The sequence below is a fragment of the Malaclemys terrapin genome, chromosome 25 (genome assembly GCF_027887155.1).
Source record: "Malaclemys terrapin pileata isolate rMalTer1 chromosome 25, rMalTer1.hap1, whole genome shotgun sequence".
In the NCBI taxonomy this organism is placed as follows: Eukaryota; Metazoa; Chordata; order Testudines; family Emydidae; genus Malaclemys; species Malaclemys terrapin.
The window spans coordinates 12786971-12803980 of NC_071529.1; the positions used below are offsets into that span (position 1 = coordinate 12786971).

At 38.9% G+C, this 17010-nt stretch overlaps 1 protein-coding gene across 1 annotated transcript; it reads right to left on the bottom strand.

Annotated features, from left to right (window-relative positions):
* Nucleotides 1–743: 743 nt before the first annotated feature.
* Nucleotides 744–16753, bottom strand: FBXO47 (F-box protein 47). The gene is made up of 10 exons (XM_054014703.1): nt 16558–16753; nt 15916–16086; nt 12930–13006; nt 11767–11844; nt 9795–9903; nt 8401–8577; nt 6862–7008; nt 4988–5130; nt 4072–4231; nt 744–1665 (listed from the first exon to the last, which is right to left on the bottom strand). Exons 1-10 carry the CDS (start codon nt 16736–16738, stop codon nt 1553–1555), a joined length of 1356 nt encoding a protein of 451 aa, XP_053870678.1. The 5' UTR covers nt 16739–16753; the 3' UTR covers nt 744–1552.
* Between the last annotated feature and the right edge of the window lie 257 nt (nt 16754–17010).

The following is a 17010-nucleotide window of genomic DNA, read 5'->3' on the forward strand; positions in this document are numbered from 1 at the left end:
GTATTTTATTTTAAAATAGGTCAATAATTATTACACATAAAAGTGAGATTCAGAACAAAAATGTTTTAAAATATTGTTTAAAATCCAGAACATGGATTTTAAAAACAATATTAACAAACTAGTATGTTTCATATTTTGTTTTTAAATGAATGGTTTCATCTCTGATATCTATTGGTGCACAATTAAGTTTCTAGGTGAATGTTAGCAAAAAATTTGCCTTCCACTCCAATCCATACATGCAGCCAAATTCGATCCTTGGATATGTTTAAAAAAATAAAAAGGATCTTTTTAAATAGAAAACATCAGGAGTTATCAGCTCATTACCATTGAAATCAATTAGGTGCAGATTTTCAGCTGTGTTAATTGTCAGCTTCCACAATTTATGCCAGCTGCGGATCTGCCTCTTGGAGATGAACAGCTGTCTCAAATGGCAAAATTTGGCACATATTTAAATAATTTGGAAATATTTCAGATGGGGGAAAAAGGTATTTTAATAATATGAAGAAAATAACCATCATGTAAATAATCCAAAATGAAATAATTACTGTTAGCACATATTAAATATTTTCAATTTTTAAAGCTATGTACCATAAATATAAAACTTTTTGTAAATAGGATACTTATCTGTGTACTTCAATAAAAAACAGTGATCTTAGAATGTCTACATGCATTAAACATCCTTCAACTTTGCAGAGTTCCAGAGACATATATAATTTTTTTAACTGTCCAGTTATTATATTTAGCACAAAGGTACATTTTGAAGTTTCTTCTGCTTTATGGCTGAAAGGCATGTGCTGTAAAAAAACTAAATTTTTGCCTTCCTTAAAAAACTAGGACGCTTTTCAGAGACTGTCTCCTTCTGTGTTGAAACTTAATGCACAATCCATGCAGGATATCTAGTTCTGAAGCTAAGAATGTAAGAGTGAATTATAGACACCCAGGTGTGAGCTGAACTGGAGAAACCTGGCCATGCCTTTCTCATTACATTGGTTTTGTCTTAATGGATTCCAAAGAGAAAACAACATTACAAGAGCAAAATATTTTCTGTTCTGAACTAAGATAACATTCTTTAATTTGTGGATGTACATCAAATATTAACACCATGTCATTTTTATTTTGTATCCAGACATACACAGTGGGAGAAGAATGCAGTGTGTATTCCCGCCCATAACAGCCAAACCATGGAATGCCACAGTTAGGCTCCTCAGCACATCCTGACATCCAGGCTTAGACAAGTTTATGGCAAAGACTGTGCTGTAGTTTCTTAGAGATGCCTCAATATCTCTTCATAGATTTAAGTAATTCTTCTGCTTTGCATTTCACTAGCATCTCCAGTCAGCCTCCTGCTGCTTCTGCAAAGGTTATACCTCCAGATTTAACTGGTTATTATATTTTCTATTTTTGTAGCTGCTAAAACTTTGCAAGCAGCTGCTGGAGAGTGAATTTAAAAGGTAGGTGGACACTGTTTTTTATGTGTGAGAAAATAAATGGAGAAAAAGGCCACCTATCTGAATCACTGTAGTATTCTCTAAAAGCCTGAGATTCGAAGTATTTAGGTAGAGGTGCTTCTCATGGTCAGATACAGAATTTCCTTATGGAAGTTAGCTTGTGCATTCACGAGGTGGAACAAATTCAAAAAGCTGCTGTCTTCTTCATCACGATCTCCTAAGCACCAGAAGGGAAACATTAAAAATAGCTAATGAAAATAAAGGGCTCATTTGTAGGGAGAAGATCTCAGAAACTACTTAGTATCTTAGCAGAGGCCAAGTATGACCCAGGTACCTCTTGACACCAACTGGCAGAGGGCAGGGGATAGAGTTTAACAGGGATCCCCTATGTCAGATGCACACAATAATTCACCAAAGCACAGCATGCAAGGTCACTACCAAAAGCTAGTAGCCCATTGGTCATCATAATTGTTGTGAAATGTATACACTGACAATATTTGAGAAGTTATGTCTCTATACTGAAAAATATGTTCTTAAAGCCTTGGAGTTAAAGGCAGGTCACCAGGAGGTGACATGCCTCAGTCAGGTTGTTTTCAGGAAGGTGGTAGCAGATGCTTATTTCTGTCTGGTCATTGTATATTGTGTCTCTCTCAATGTAAGTCATTTGCACACTGAGCCATTGGCTAATCAAGATTGCAAAATTGATAAGAGATCAGAAAATCTGCAAGAAAGGAGTATACAGGAAAAAACAACTAGCAGGGGGCATCCCATTTATGAATGAAGACAAAGGAAGGGACTTGTATATCTGGGGAATCAAAACAAAACACTTGTATCCTTTACCTCGGGGGCAATGTGTCTTGTTTTATGAAAAAGGGATCACAGCCTGCCTGGCTAGAAAGCGTTGATGAGCAATACTTTATCAGCCATGAGAGTATTTTGTTAAACAAGTCTACGTTCTAGGATTCATGTTTTCATTATATATGTAACCATTTGTGTCCAATACTTTTACTTGCTATCATTTGAGATTCTTTTCTTTGTTAAATAAACTTCTGCTTGTTTTCACTATGAACATATACAAGCGCTGTGTGTCAAATGGAGCAGTGATCTGAGGTGAAACTGATAAGTTGGAGTGTTCTGCTTCTTTGGGAGCAGTGAATGTATGAATCCTGAGTGTCCAGTGAAACAGGGGCTTGACACTCCAAGAAGATGATCAGAGCACTCAGGGGCTGGGGCATGCCTATTGCTAACCTGCGTAGGGGCAGCAGAGCCTGCTTAGGCTGAGATGCGAGTACTTAGTTGTGCTACTCTGATTTTGAATGGAAGGACAGACCAAAAGGACTCCAGGTACCAAAATACAATGCTCCAGCTTGTTCCAAGTAGTTTTCTATTGGGATTAAGAAGGAACACTGCACACGGGGACTACTAGAGTCTGAGTCCTTGTTGTCCTGTGCTTTGTGTCATCCTTCCAGTGATTCTCAACCAGGGGTCTGGGGCCCCCTGGGGGGCCATGAGCATGTTTCAGAGGGTCTGCCAAACAGGACCAGTATTAGACTCACTGGGGCAGAAAGCCTAAGCCCTGCTGCACAGGGCTGAAGTCTGGGGCTCTGAGCCCCGCCACCCAGAGCTGAAGCAGAAGCCTGAGCAACTTAGCTTTGTGGAGTGCCCTGTGGTGTAGGCCCCAGGCAATTGCCCTGGTTGCTACCCCTTAATGCCAGCCCTGGCTTTTATATGCAGAAAACAGTTGTTATGGCACAGGTAGGCAGTGGAGTTTTTATAGCATGTTGTGGGGGCCTCCGGGAAAAAAAAAAAAAGGTTGAGAACACTTGCTTTACATCCATGTGGAGTGAGTGCAGAGCTAGGTGTAAAATGCTACTATGTCAGAACAGTGCAAAATGAATGTAAAATACTACCATCCCTGGATGAGGGGCAGGGCAACTGAGAATCAGGACCATAGTGTCTTCAAACCTGTATCTTGCAGAAGGAAAGGGTATCTGCAATTAGTCAGAATTTATGCAAATTAGGTGCTTCTTATAATCTGACAAGATAAGTGTGTCCATCCTTTGGGCAAAGTTTGGGCACCTCTGATTTAAATGGGTCAAATAAGTGATATAAAACTTTTGTCATGTGTTTTTTTTTTTTTTTTTAAATGAAGTCAGTTTCATCATCTAAACCACTAGGAGTCTCTTAGTGTAAGCATACAGATTTCACTCCTACCCTCTGGATGTAGTTACATATTTTGAGTACCTATGGTTGAATACATTATCACTGAACAACACTTGCATATTTATTTCTTCCTACAAAAAGTCTCTCTCCTAATGCTGTACCACTAAGCAGTCTAGCATAATCTTCACACACACACACACACACACACTTTACAAAACCAGCTGAAAATAACCCAATCCACATGACAAAACAATCAGCCAACAGGGCATTAGAATTATAAAAAGACTAGCCCATCTTTTGCAATGAATCCCATTCCAGGGTAGCTCTGGCTGGCTAAGAAGGGGGCCTGGCTGAAGTTGTGATGATACAGGAGCTCCCATCCCCTTCTCTGGTGGAGTCTTGGCTAGTGAGCATGTCCCATTGAAAGGGCTCACCTGTTGCAGACAGCATAGATACTCACCAGACATTACTGATTGTAGCATGTCCATGATCATGTGAGCAAATGCATTCTCCACACTCTGCAGGAAGTTATTCCTTTCGCCTGGAGTGCTGAAAACCTTGCAGACTTTCTGCATCATTTTTACTGCCCAATCCATGCAGTACAAGTCCTTCTCACAGACCTAGAACATACAAGAAATATTATAATACGTGCCCAGGATGGTGGTGAGGTAAAAAACAAAACAAGTTGAAGTATTAAAATTCATAGTAGACAATTAAGGCACTATCCCATAATACAGTCAACTTCAGTCCTACTCTGGAATCTATTCCAGGGCCTAGGGGAGAAGGTGCTGTTGCAGAACTGTTCTATCAGTGCTATGAAGGTGGGAGAACTCCATTCCCACCTTATGCTGGAAGAATTTTTCCCTAGGGACAGAGCTGCTACCTTCAAGCAGTGTATAGGGGCCCTTAGGGCAAAAGAGAACCAGGCCCATTGATTTCAATGTAGTTACTCTCGCTTTACACTAGTGCAGGGGTTCTCAAACTTCATTGCACAATGACCCCCTTTTGCCAGCAAAAATTATGACAGGACCCCAGGACGGGGAACCAAAGCCTGAGCCCGCCCAAGCCCCACTACCCCGGGTGGGTGGGGGCAAAGCCAAAGCTCAAGGCTTCAGCCCCAGGCAGGGGGACCTGTAATCTGAGCCCTGCCACCCAGGGCTGAAGTCTTCGGACTTGGGCTTTGACCCCAGCAAATCTAAGCCAGCCCTGGCGATCCCATTAAAAGAGGGTCCCGATCCACTTTGCGGTCCCGACCCACAGTTTGAGAACCGCTGCACTAGTGTAAGTGGAAGGAGACTCAGGCCCCAGACCTGGGAAAGCAGAGTTGCAGATTTAGTGGCAAAATGCCAGGAAACATTCTATTCCGTGCTACTCACCAAAGCCAGAAAGACCACTAGCCTGGCCAGCTCAACAGCCCGCCCATTCACAGCTTTACTAGCCATGAAGGTGAAGCAGATGTTGTTCCCACTCAGGATGAGGAGACGAGCATTATTCTCCATGAGCCACTCCCGGGGAACCACTTTTATAATAAAACACAAAGGATTTTCATTACCTAGGATTCAACAGACTGGATATAATTTAGTTAAATATAAAGTTATAAAATGTAGGTTACAATTAAACTAAAAGAAAATTATCTGAACAAAATTCTGGAAGTATTTGAATTTATGAATCACTGCATTTGACAGCCATCCAACAGGTTTGAGAAGAAAGCCCATTCATACACACCTGCAGCACAGTTGGGAGCTATGGAGTTACTATGGTGCCAATAGGGATTGTTTGTATTAAGGCTGATGATAATAAAATGTATAATACAATCTCTCCAAACTCAAACCAAACTTAAAATAAAACCACCAAATTATGAAATCATGGATTCTTTGGAATGGATTCCTTTCCAGAGACCAGCGTCTTTCCCAGTAAAGGCCACCATACTTTGTATTTAAAGAGGTTTAAAAAAAACACATTAAAAAAACCCAAATTTGTCCTCACCTGTATTAAAAATGAAATTACAGCGGATACCAGTTATTAGCAACTTATTGGTTCCCAGCATAAAGCTTCCATTATCCAAAAGTTCCTAATAATAAGCAGATGGCCCTTGCCTGAGATAATAGCAGGGGCAGCCCCGTGACCGAGAACCTGCTGCCCACTCAGGAGGTAATGGGCTGTGGTGCCAGCATCCTTGCTCAATGGGAAGCCCCAATTAGAGTCCCTGCAGCCAAGACTTTCCATGGGGAGAGAGGGCACTCGGGGTCTGTGGGGTTGCACAGTACCTCTCTCTGCACTTCCAGGTTGTGTCCTGTCCTGGCACTGGTGGCCCAGGCTCAGCACATCCCAGTGCTTTCCTTCCCTGGCTACAGCCCTGCAAGCCTGCCTGCAGCTGGGGCTTTCCACAGGGAGCACTGGGGGCCCATGGGACTATATGGTACCTCTCCCTGAGTTCTCCAGACTGTGGACTCAGAGCCAGCAAATTCATTACAAGTGGAACATCTCTTCCAAAAGGTTGCCAATAAATGGCACACCAAGCAGTTAATATCCAAATACCATTAACATCAAAGTCAATAGGATGGGATCAGTTCTGGGGATAACCAAAAGTTATCTTTATCAGGATTATTAATAACCACCGTGCATTAGATTTGAAAAAAATCTAGTGTACTTTTTCCTATTTATCTTTTTTGTTTATTTTTGTATTTGACAGCTTGGATAATGGAAATACATTAGACAGTTTCCCTCATTTCTAATTAATGTCTCTTTTTGGTTCTCAGCCCCAAGAATAAGAATGTCCAGGGTACCAATGCTATAGGAAAAATGGTTCAAGTCAAACAAAAATGAATTTTTCTTGACATTTAACAACAACAAAAAAAAAAAATAATGGAAACATATCAATTAATATACAGTTTAGTAAAACTTGGTTTTGAACAAAACCTAAATTTTGGACCTAAACTGTGTGACAGTGTCCCTTGAACATGATGATAGAACACTTATTTTTGAAGTTTTTCATATGTTATTACTGAAAATGTTTCACTTTTGGGAGAAGAGGCTTTGGTTTATAAGCAGAACTGGTCTCTTCCATCTCTGACTACTGCATAACCTCCAGTTTTATTGACCTTCCAGTACGGTACAGCTACTGCAAGGGATTAGGGGGTACTCAGATTCCCAATGGGCTTCAGTTTTTTACTATCTGACACATCTCTCTTTAGTCTGAGAGGACATGATTATATAGTCCTACGAGTCTATGATAAAGGCAAAAATATACCTGACAATTCATCCACAAGACTGATAACATCATCTGCTGTCCACTCTTTAGCTTCTGCGTCATATAGTAGTTTAATAGCATCAGCTAGACCCTTTAAACTGGTCTCATCTGTTGGTCCTTCTATCATTTTCTGCCAAACCACATGTCCTAGGTAACATCAATCACAATCACTACTAAGTGACAATGTAGTTTGCTAAACAAAGAAGACCTATACTGGGACCTCAAAGCCTGGCTTGGAAAAAAGAAAAGGTGATTCAGGCAAAAGCATAAATCCCTATTTGTACAAGTGCTTTTTATTTCATCTCGCTTGTGGCAGACGGGACAGTGTAGACTGCAACATGAATCAGAATCACGGGATGCTTTAAGGAAACACAGAATTAATATTTAAGTGAGAAAAAGAGAATTGATTTCAGAGGGTGATACACATGCTTGTGGTTCAATGTTAAGGCTACCTTCACATCACAAGTGTAGGCAAATAGAGAGGGAAAACACAGTCTGTAATTTCTTCACTTGAACTGTAATATAAACAATTTTAAAAAGCTCCATGTTAAACAGGTAAGGGGTCAATGGTTCTAAACGTTATACTTCATTATTTATAAAGGGCCTGGTTTTCAGAGGTGGTGCTGCTCTCTTTGATTTCAGTAGAATTAGTGTGTGCTCAGAACTTGTGAAAAATCAGACCTGTAGGTAACATCATAGCAGTGCATGGCCATACACTGGTAAGTAAAGTCAGAGTTTCTGTCTTCAAGAGTTTACAGTAATGTAGCTACAGCTGGAGCAAAACAAAAAAGGATTGGGAAATGGCTAAAATGTTCTGTGTGACATCACTGAGGTTAATTGGCTTGATTCCCCTCTCACACTGGTGTAAATCAGGAATAATCAGCAGCATTGTTAAGCATTCTCAGTAGTGTATCCAAGCAATTACCTGGAAGCTTAAGTGCTGCCAAAATTAATATGAACTGAGTGTGTCAAATCTTGAAAAAGAGTAAGTTCATTAGGAATGATAAGTCTGCATAGAGGTAAATGTTTCCTTCTAAAGTGAAATGCAATAAACACAGGTGCTTTTCCTCCGGGGGTGAAATCTTCCTGGCCTATGGGAAGGCCCATAACAAAGTGTACCATTGCGTTTCTGCCATACAGGGAGCTAGAAAGCAGAGAAACTACACAGCACCCCACAGTTCTCTGCACACTGCTGAAAAGATCCATGGCAACTCTCTCCATAGGAGTCCAGAAGAGCTGTTGTGGGGTGTGCCCGGGAGTACTAGAAGAGGGAATAATGGGTTCACAACTTGTGTGTATGCTTTGGCCCAAAAGCTCACAATGATGGGTGAAGAGTTTGTTGCTCCTACTACAACTTATGGTCTATAGTAGTGGCCACACAGATATTCCAGGATATACAGCCCTACCTCTTGACTGAGGGGGAATCTATTCCATACAACCCTTACATTGGTCCCCTGAAAGCCCATTTATTTACACAGGCTGTGAGACAGCCTGTTTTCTAAGGGAGAAATTCTGGTCTATCATGTTAAATTTACTCACCATTTAGAGAGGAGACTGGCCCAAAAATGATGTACAACAGCCGGGCTTGATTAACCATTGGCCACGGTTTTAAGATACGAGTCAGCCAAAATGCAGAATCACTTCGATGAATCCAGTGATTTAGCAGGACACTGCGACAGAATAACCTTATCCGTAATTCCAGCTTTCGGGCACTTCCTAGGACAAGAGAATTTGTACATTATAAACATGGAGCTTTTTAAAATTGTTTATATTACAGTTCAAGTGAAGAAATTACAGACTGTGTTTTCCCTCTCTATTTGCCTACACTTGTGATGTGAATTTGTACATCATTGCACTTTGGTGATTTCAACAGGTTTATAAATATGGGGAGTGAGAGGGAGAAAGGTTTTTAGGCTATACGGGCACATAGGGCTAGATTTTTAAAGGTATTTAGGCTCCTACAGATATAGATAGGTGCCTAGTGGGATTTTTAAGATTCTAGATGCATAACTCCCATTGAGTTAGTGTCAAATTGTAGTAATTGAGATCACAAGGTCCTGAAATTCTGAGCTATAACTATCTCATGACTGCTTTAGTCTAACAGACACACTGCACTGCTTCAAACCACTAATTCTACCTGCCTGCCCAATGTTTTCTCTGCCACATCTCATGCTCTGTTTCAGGGGCACTGTTATTTTTTACTTTGCTGTGCTTCTTTCTGCCTGTGACTCTATTATATGGTGCCAAAAGGAGTAAATAGAAGCAGTTGATTGCATGCTTGCCTTCTACAACCACTTATGCAGGAGGCCACATGTGAACATTTCCAGTGAAATACGGAGTACTGTGCCAGAGAATTTCTGGAGAATTTGGTTTTAGAGCGATGCTTCAGGATATGCATAAAATATTGGTCCTGATTTTCTACTGCACCACATCAGTTTTAAGCTGGTGTAACTCCATTGATTGCACTGGTGTTGGTGTAATGCAGTGGAGAATTAGGTCCACTGCATGTAAATTTTACATACATTTCATATGGAAATGATAAGATCCAACAAAATCAATTGCGTCTCAAAGAGATAAACTTCACCACACAGAACATGCCAAAGATAAAAGTCAATTGCTTGTTTTCATCAGAAAACAACTAAATTTAGTTAATAGTGCTGATTTCCTTCAGCTATATGCAAGCATGTTACCAGCATCAGAGCACTCATTTTCTGTCACTTCTGCAGCGAAAGCATCATCAATATGGATCAAGAAAGGATCAGGTACTGCAGGGATCATGTGGCACAAACTATCCTTGAGTCTGGGGTGCATCTCCTCTGTAATAATCTGAATCCATTTCCGGAACTCACAGCAAAAGGATGATATAGCTGCCATGACAGACTCTTATTATCATCATTTGTATTTTCCAGGACATTTTTGTTTCAGGTATTCACCTGGTTTGCTGCTGACAACTGTCTGTACTTTGCGGGGTAGATTGCTCAGCTCACAGAGGAAGTTAAAAACACGATGGCATTCTAGCTCATCCCAGCCTGCAGTCAGGGTCTGACGACACCAAATGAAGGACAGATAAATAGAATTAAATCACAATGCTTGTTATTATAGTCATATATGTATGATCAATTTTTCTGTATTTATGGAGAGGACACATTTGCATAGTGGAGACTGGTGCATCTGAACTACTGTGTATTATTTTCATCTTCATCCTTGTCTTTCAACATGGACTTCTTGCAAAGTGAAAATATTATTAAAAAAAAAAAAAAAACCCAAGGGCCTTATCTATACAACACTGAAATCAGAAAATAATCATGTAAGCAAAAAGTTTGTGTGACAGGAATTTGCTAAATCTAAAAGGAAAAGCAAAGATGTACATAGGAGCGCCTTTGTTTTGTAAGGCCCTCAGACACGGCTTTATGACACTCCGGGCAGTAACACAGTGGTTCAAAAAAACAAAACAAGACAGATGACAGTAGTTTAGAAACACTGGGCTAGACACTAATCTCACAGATCAATGGAATTTCTCTAGATTTCTACAGATGTAGCGGATATCAGTAGTCATTATATCATAGACATTCTCAGAGCAGCAAATCATGACAATTCCACCAAAAATAGGAGGAGGAAGGTTCTGCCCTTGCTGCTGACCCTTCATGGAACTCCAGTGACATAAAGAAGGTAAAATGGCCCCTGAGGAATTCCCTCATTGCAGGGTCACCGTAAGTCGGACATAAGCAGCCCTACACACCACACACAAACCCATAGAGCCCCTGTCTCCAATGGTGTCAGAAAATGAGCAGAAAGGGTGGTGCCTAGAGTGCAAAGCTTTCATAACAGGCCTTCGGGGCTGTGGGAAAGCCACCATCAGCTTCAACTGCCCTGCGGGCTGCTCTAACTTATACCAAAGGGGTTTCTGGGTCTTTGTGTAGCTCACAATTCTGAACTGCATTTGGGGCTGCACCTTCTGGCCAAAGAGATAATTTGTGAACCTTGGATGTGAATAAGCAGGAAACAGTTGCTAAGAGCATAAATATCCTGGTGCAAATAATTATCTATAATAGTTAGCCATGGCAGGGAATAAAACAGACAACCACACATTTCTGAACAGTATCTTTGTTATTAATAAGCTACTTTAATATGGTATATTTCCAGAAGTGTCTGAACACGTAAGTTCTTCTAAAACACAATTTAGCTTCATTTAAAATGTTCAGAAAATGCTTGTGCTTCAACAAAGATTACAAGCTTTTTTCAGGTGATTAGACAAAGCAGCTCTCAACTAAAGCAAACCATAATGGTGATCCTATCCATCTGACAATGAAATAATTCCTATCCTCAGTCCCTTACAGCATGTTTGCAATCTTGGTAGTCATTATAGTAAATACAGTGTTGATTGCTGAACTAACAGATTTGTCATTGTTTTCTTTGCATCCCAAATAGCTAGAACAATTCCTCCATTTAATTACAGACCTTGGGCCAGTTGCCTTTAAATCAGAGAATCCCTGTTTAGGGTGTTGTGAATTTGATGTTTGAAGTAATGTAGTGAAATGGCCCCCTATGTATTCTTCTTTGGTAATAAACTGCTAATTTAAATTAAAATCCAGACTGGCTAATAATAAGATCCAGACTGATAAATTTTTTAGAGTTAACTATTTTAAGAGCCAGAAAGAACTGTGGTACTGAATAAATGCATTGTTTGGGACCTGAAAGCCATGTTAAACTTTGAAATGTCTTGCAAAGCAGTTTCACCTCACTGCTTCTCAACATATAACTAAGTTGGATGATAATAATGTTTATTTGCACTCTTTTAAAAAGACTGAGTATTTCAGCATTGAAAGATTTTTAAAAAGGCAAACTTTGGTTTCTTTTATATTAATGATACACCTGCCTTCTTCTTCTCTGAAAAATACACTATACCTGTAAAAACACTCCATAGCATTGTAATCCCAAGCAATGCAACGGGCTTGGGCAACCACTGAGTTTAAAACAGGAAACCTGCAAAGACAAAACATTGTTGCCTCATTTCATCAATGTAGCTTAATTGGCAATAAACTCACTTCTGTACTTGAAGCTTTCCCACACAGCTAATTTACCACAACACTGACCCAAGGGGCTTTCTCTACACTACATTCACTCAACCCGTGCATCTCTGCTGAGACACCCAACAAGGTTGCCAATTAGGGATGTTTTTTATGATGTGGCCATTGGTCCTCTGGGAACTTTCACTCAGACCACCTTAGAATCTTCAGACAGATGTGATATTTTATTAATAATGTCTGTTGCTATGTATAATCATTTCCCCCTCCAGAAACTAATACAGTTTGGTAACATAATGTTTTGAATTAATTATGGTTAAAATTTACCATGTGCAGAGAGCCTGCCCAAGACATTATGCACCACTTTGCCCTCTAAGAAGAATTTGAGTGGAACATAGACCTTCTGTAGGATCTCTTCACAGGGCTGAATTTCAACCTATGCTCATTCTGTTACAAAGTGACAAATATTATTTGCACTGGGTGACCTGTTTTAAAAATTAAACATAAAAATCATACTTATATAGAAGATTATACTCACTAAGAGTGGGGTTTTAAAAACATGTGAAGGAATTAGGCACCTAACTCACTGACTTTCACTAGGAGTTGGGCAACTAACTCCTTTAGATATTTTTAAAAATCCTACACCTAGGCCATATTTTTCAAACAGTGGGTGCCTAAAGTTAGACATAGTTCTGAACACCCACAGCTCACACTGACTTCAGTCTAAAGCTTTAGGGGATCAGCATCTCTGAAAAATCAGATCACTTATTTAAATGCCTAAATATGGATTTAGGGACCTAATTTCAGGTACCAAAGATTTGAAATATCCAAGGAAGATTTTTAACCAACAAGAGACTGATTCCAAGTTAGTAAATTCATGATATTACACTGATGAGCATGACAGATAGGTCAATAAATAAATGAATTAATTTAAATAATTACATTAACAGCATTTTTTAAATTGAAACATTAATATAGTTGCAAGTGATAGTTCAAAACAAGATTCTAGAAGTTTTCAGTTCAGAGCAATGAGTGTGAGCTTACTTCTGAGAGTATCTTGTGTATGTACTTTAGCCTGTCTTTTGTGGGCAGCAGTAGTGTACATCTTTTAAGCAACAAACCTGTGAATAGAAACACATACATAATTGTTCAAATGATGAAAATAATTGGACTAGTTGAAGAATACACTGCACAAGCAGTACAATACCATACTATTTCTGCAAGAAAAGAAAGTGGTACATTACAATTTGCTGCAGGGGTGCTGGAACAATTTTTATAGTGGGGGGAGGGGAGCCAAACTATAAGCCCTGTATATAATAGAAACCACTTCAAGCCAGGGGGTGCTACAGCACCCCCCCGCACCCTTAGTTCCAGCACCTATGGTGAGCTGTGCATTGTAAAAGGGTACGCTAGCCTCTGTAATAGAGATGCCTTTTATGTCAGAAAGCCTGATGGGGAGTGTGCAAGGCTCTCATAACATAATTTGTTTACTACGTTGTTTTAAACTCCATGTGAGTCACAGCCCTGAAAAATTATTATTTTGGTTTTTGAATTACAGCTGTTAAAAAATATTTCAGTTAAGAGAGGCACAATAAGTAACATTTGAAGATGCACTAGTTTTCTATTTACATCATCGAAAGCTGAGCTTCCAAAAATCTTTTAAGCCAACCACATTGTCAAACAGAAAAGTTATTCTGAACTGTGTTAATATAAAACATAGTTAGGCGGTAGAATTTGTTTTTCTTCTACATGAGATTCAAAGCTAGAAGAACTTAGGACACAAAGGGCTTGAATATATTATAGTGCAGAACAGCTGTTTGTTAAGCAACAATTTTTCTGAGCCAATGGAAAGCAAATGGGTTAAAAATCTTTCCCCTCAAAAACATCTGGTAGAACACCACATATATCTTGTTTGTTAATAATGCAAGAAATCTACAGAAGAGTACTGAAATGTTTTCTAAGTTGCTCATCTCCTGGGGAACATGTTATTTCTGTGATGTCAAAAAGTGTATTGTACACTTCCTATGACTTTGAATGGACTCTTTTCCCAATCTGGAAGTATGTTGTTAACATTCTTAAATGGCAGACATAATTTTCTTTATCAGTCTGGTATCTGATCCAAAACCCCAAAGAATCAACTTTCCATTGATTTCAATAGGTTTCTAATCAGACCCCTAAAGAGTAGATGAATGTCTTTCACAATGTATCTGCAAACATGAGTACAGTCGTCAACCTGGGGATAACTTTTTTATTACCAGTGCAAAGGTTTGGGCCTGCTTTCATATGGTCAAATTTACACCTGTGCAGAGGGGCAGTACAAAAATTATGTATTACTCAAGTCCAATTTAAGCCTGGAGGGTGAAAAATCCTGGTCCCATTGAAGCCAATGACAGTTTTTGCCATTGACTTTAACATAGCCAGGATTTCACTCTGTGGGTTTAAGTGAGATTAATGCAGTGTATAAGCCTTGTGCTGGCTCTCTACACAGAAGCGAATTTTATCCTTAGAGCCCAGTCTTGCTCCTATTGAAGTACCTGTGAATTTTGGCATTGACTTTAATGGGAGCAGGATTGGGCCCTTACATTTAGTAGATGATAGATATTTGCACTGATTTTCATATTTTAAGTATGTCATGTTTAAATGACTATGCTTATTATAATGATCAGTTCATACAGCAGTAGTTAAATAACAGTTGTCTTTTCTAATACAAAGTTTATTACAATGTACAAAACAGTGCTGAGTTTATTTTTTGGCATAATATTTAGTTAATCAGATTTCATTTTAAAACTAAAACAAATAAACACTGAAGTTATCAGTAAGATATTGTAACCAATCCATGTAAATTTGAAGGGAACTCATGTTTGGCCTAATTAACTTTAACATTATTCCTTTAACTTGTGAATCTCTTAATTTAAAGTTAGCTCCTGAATATAAACCTTGACATAATTTTGTTTTACTGTCAGGATCAATTTAATTATGAGACCTTATCAGTTAAGAAGGCTTATATCAATATTTTTCAAATTGTGATTTCATTTGTTTCTCTTTTAGAGAAAGGATTACAGTGAATGGGGGGAGGGAGAGAAATGATACAGTCCAAGTGGCATAAGAGAAGAAAGACTGCATTGCTTTTGATTGAAGGCGAGGGAGATTAAGGGGGATTTGGCTGCCAAGATTCAGTAGTAATTTAGTGCAAAAATTAAAAAGAATATAATGATTTTTTTATATGAAAATATGCAGTGCTACTCACTGGTCACATTATTTTGACCTATATTTATTTTTTGCTGTGCCAGGATATAGTTGCACGGGTGAAACTAAGAGTACAGCCTGGGCAGTAACACCACGATTCTCGCACTGTATCTCCACCCTGACCTAAGGGTGAGAGGAAAGTTTACTCATCAGGCCCACTTCAGTCTTTGAGCTCTGATATAAGGTTGCCAAGGAGAATGTTAATCAGTGGCAGTTGTCATGGTGCTTTTTGTGACAAGTTTACTTCCGATCTAGGAACTGGAATGAGATTGCCAATTCACTTCACATAGACTGTCAGGCCTTTGATGGTAATGATTCTTGATCACTCCAGAACTAGGTGGGATTTGAGCATTGATATAGAGGTGAAATACTTTCTATTTCATTCTCATTCTCATGAGAGATCCACTCACCTTGCCCTTTTATATTCTTTAAAAATTAAATAAGGAAGAAGCAAAAGATATGCTATTTTTGTCTATACTTATATAATATATGTATTATTATTATTGCTGATTAAAAGTATATTAAGAGATGTTGAAAGAATTCTTTCATGATGAAATACACGCAGTGCATAAAGTTTAATTGAGACTTAAGTGGGTATGTGCCTTGTTGCTGGTCCTTCACACAAGGATGAATTTCAGCCTCAATGAGGGTCACAAACACCTATACACTTCAGAAAACATTTTCACCATTTTAATCTGCTATCAATCACTAAATATAACAGTAGAAGCTCTTTAATTGATTTTAGTTCTCTCCTAATTGTTACCATTCTTATTATAAAGGTCACCTAGAGATCTGTAGTGTTCTAATACACAGGATCCTTCTCTCTTGCCAGATATCTCAAGGTTATGAAAATCTTGCAGTAAAAGCCTTCTGTTTCCTGATGAGGTTGAGATGTAATTAATAAGGCGGTTGCTGACGGCTTTCGACACCATGCTTAGCATGCTGATATCCTTCACTGAAAAAGCAAAACCCAGTATACCTGTAAACATTTATTGCAAAAACACAACTGCTCAGTAGTAAAGAACTTTACTATACATCTCAGTACAAGCAAGCCAAGAGACTTCAGAAAGAAGTAAGAGACAAATGTCATTACTGTAAATTCCTTTGCCAACAAATTATGGTCATTCAGGATTTTGCATATATCTGTTAAACTGTCATCTTTATATACGGTGGGCAGAAGAACTTCAAAGCGCTCCCTGAGTACTATCATTCCTTTTTTTTTTTTTTTGGTGTGTGTGTGATGAGGCTCTTCAGGAACCCAAGCTGAATATGAACAAACCTAATGAAAATCCCTTCAATTTGTCGTAAGGTGAACCATTATTGAGCAAGGCTCATAGGCCTCAAACTTGGCGTTTTACTAAATGGGATTTTTGCATGTGATCATTTTCATTTATGGGCAGTAACATAATTTCTCTCAGTTCCTCACCTGAGAGATATTTCAAGACCATCTGAAAGATCTCTAATGGCAGTGCTTTGAAATTCCCGAGAGTTGACAATGACTCGGAATCTGTGTCCACGGTGTTGCAGAATGGTTTGGAGCGACGGCTACTGCGCCTGTATTTCTGGTTGGGAATCAAGGTGAAGCTGGTACTTACAGTGGATGTCATCCTTCTACTAGTCCCATAAATTTTTCCTGCAGCGAAAAAACAGAAGGCATATAGGGAAGGAAATTAAACCCATGAGGGAGATAAAATGAAATAAGTGATTGAGTGATATGGTAATGGAATATGAAAGTCTTACTGCATGGGTAGGAAGGTACAGTTTTACTTTAAATGTAACAAAATTACATCAATACACTCCAAAATCCATATTTATAGTTTCCTGTTCTATATTTCCTTTCTTTCCAGTATAATCAGTAAAACCACTCTTTTTTCCCCCA

Coding starts and splice junctions, on each gene's coding strand:
- FBXO47 (XM_054014703.1), bottom strand. CDS start 16,738: ATGACATCCACTGTAAGTACCAGCTTCACCTTGATTCCCAACCAGAAA. Junction 8,578..9,794: donor AGTTGTCAGCAGCAAACCAG/GTGAATACCTGA, acceptor CTCTTGTCCTAG/GAAGTGCCCGAAAGCTGGAA. Junction 7,009..8,400: donor GCCAGTCTCCTCTCTAAATG/GTGAGTAAATTT, acceptor GATGTTACCTAG/GACATGTGGTTTGGCAGAAA.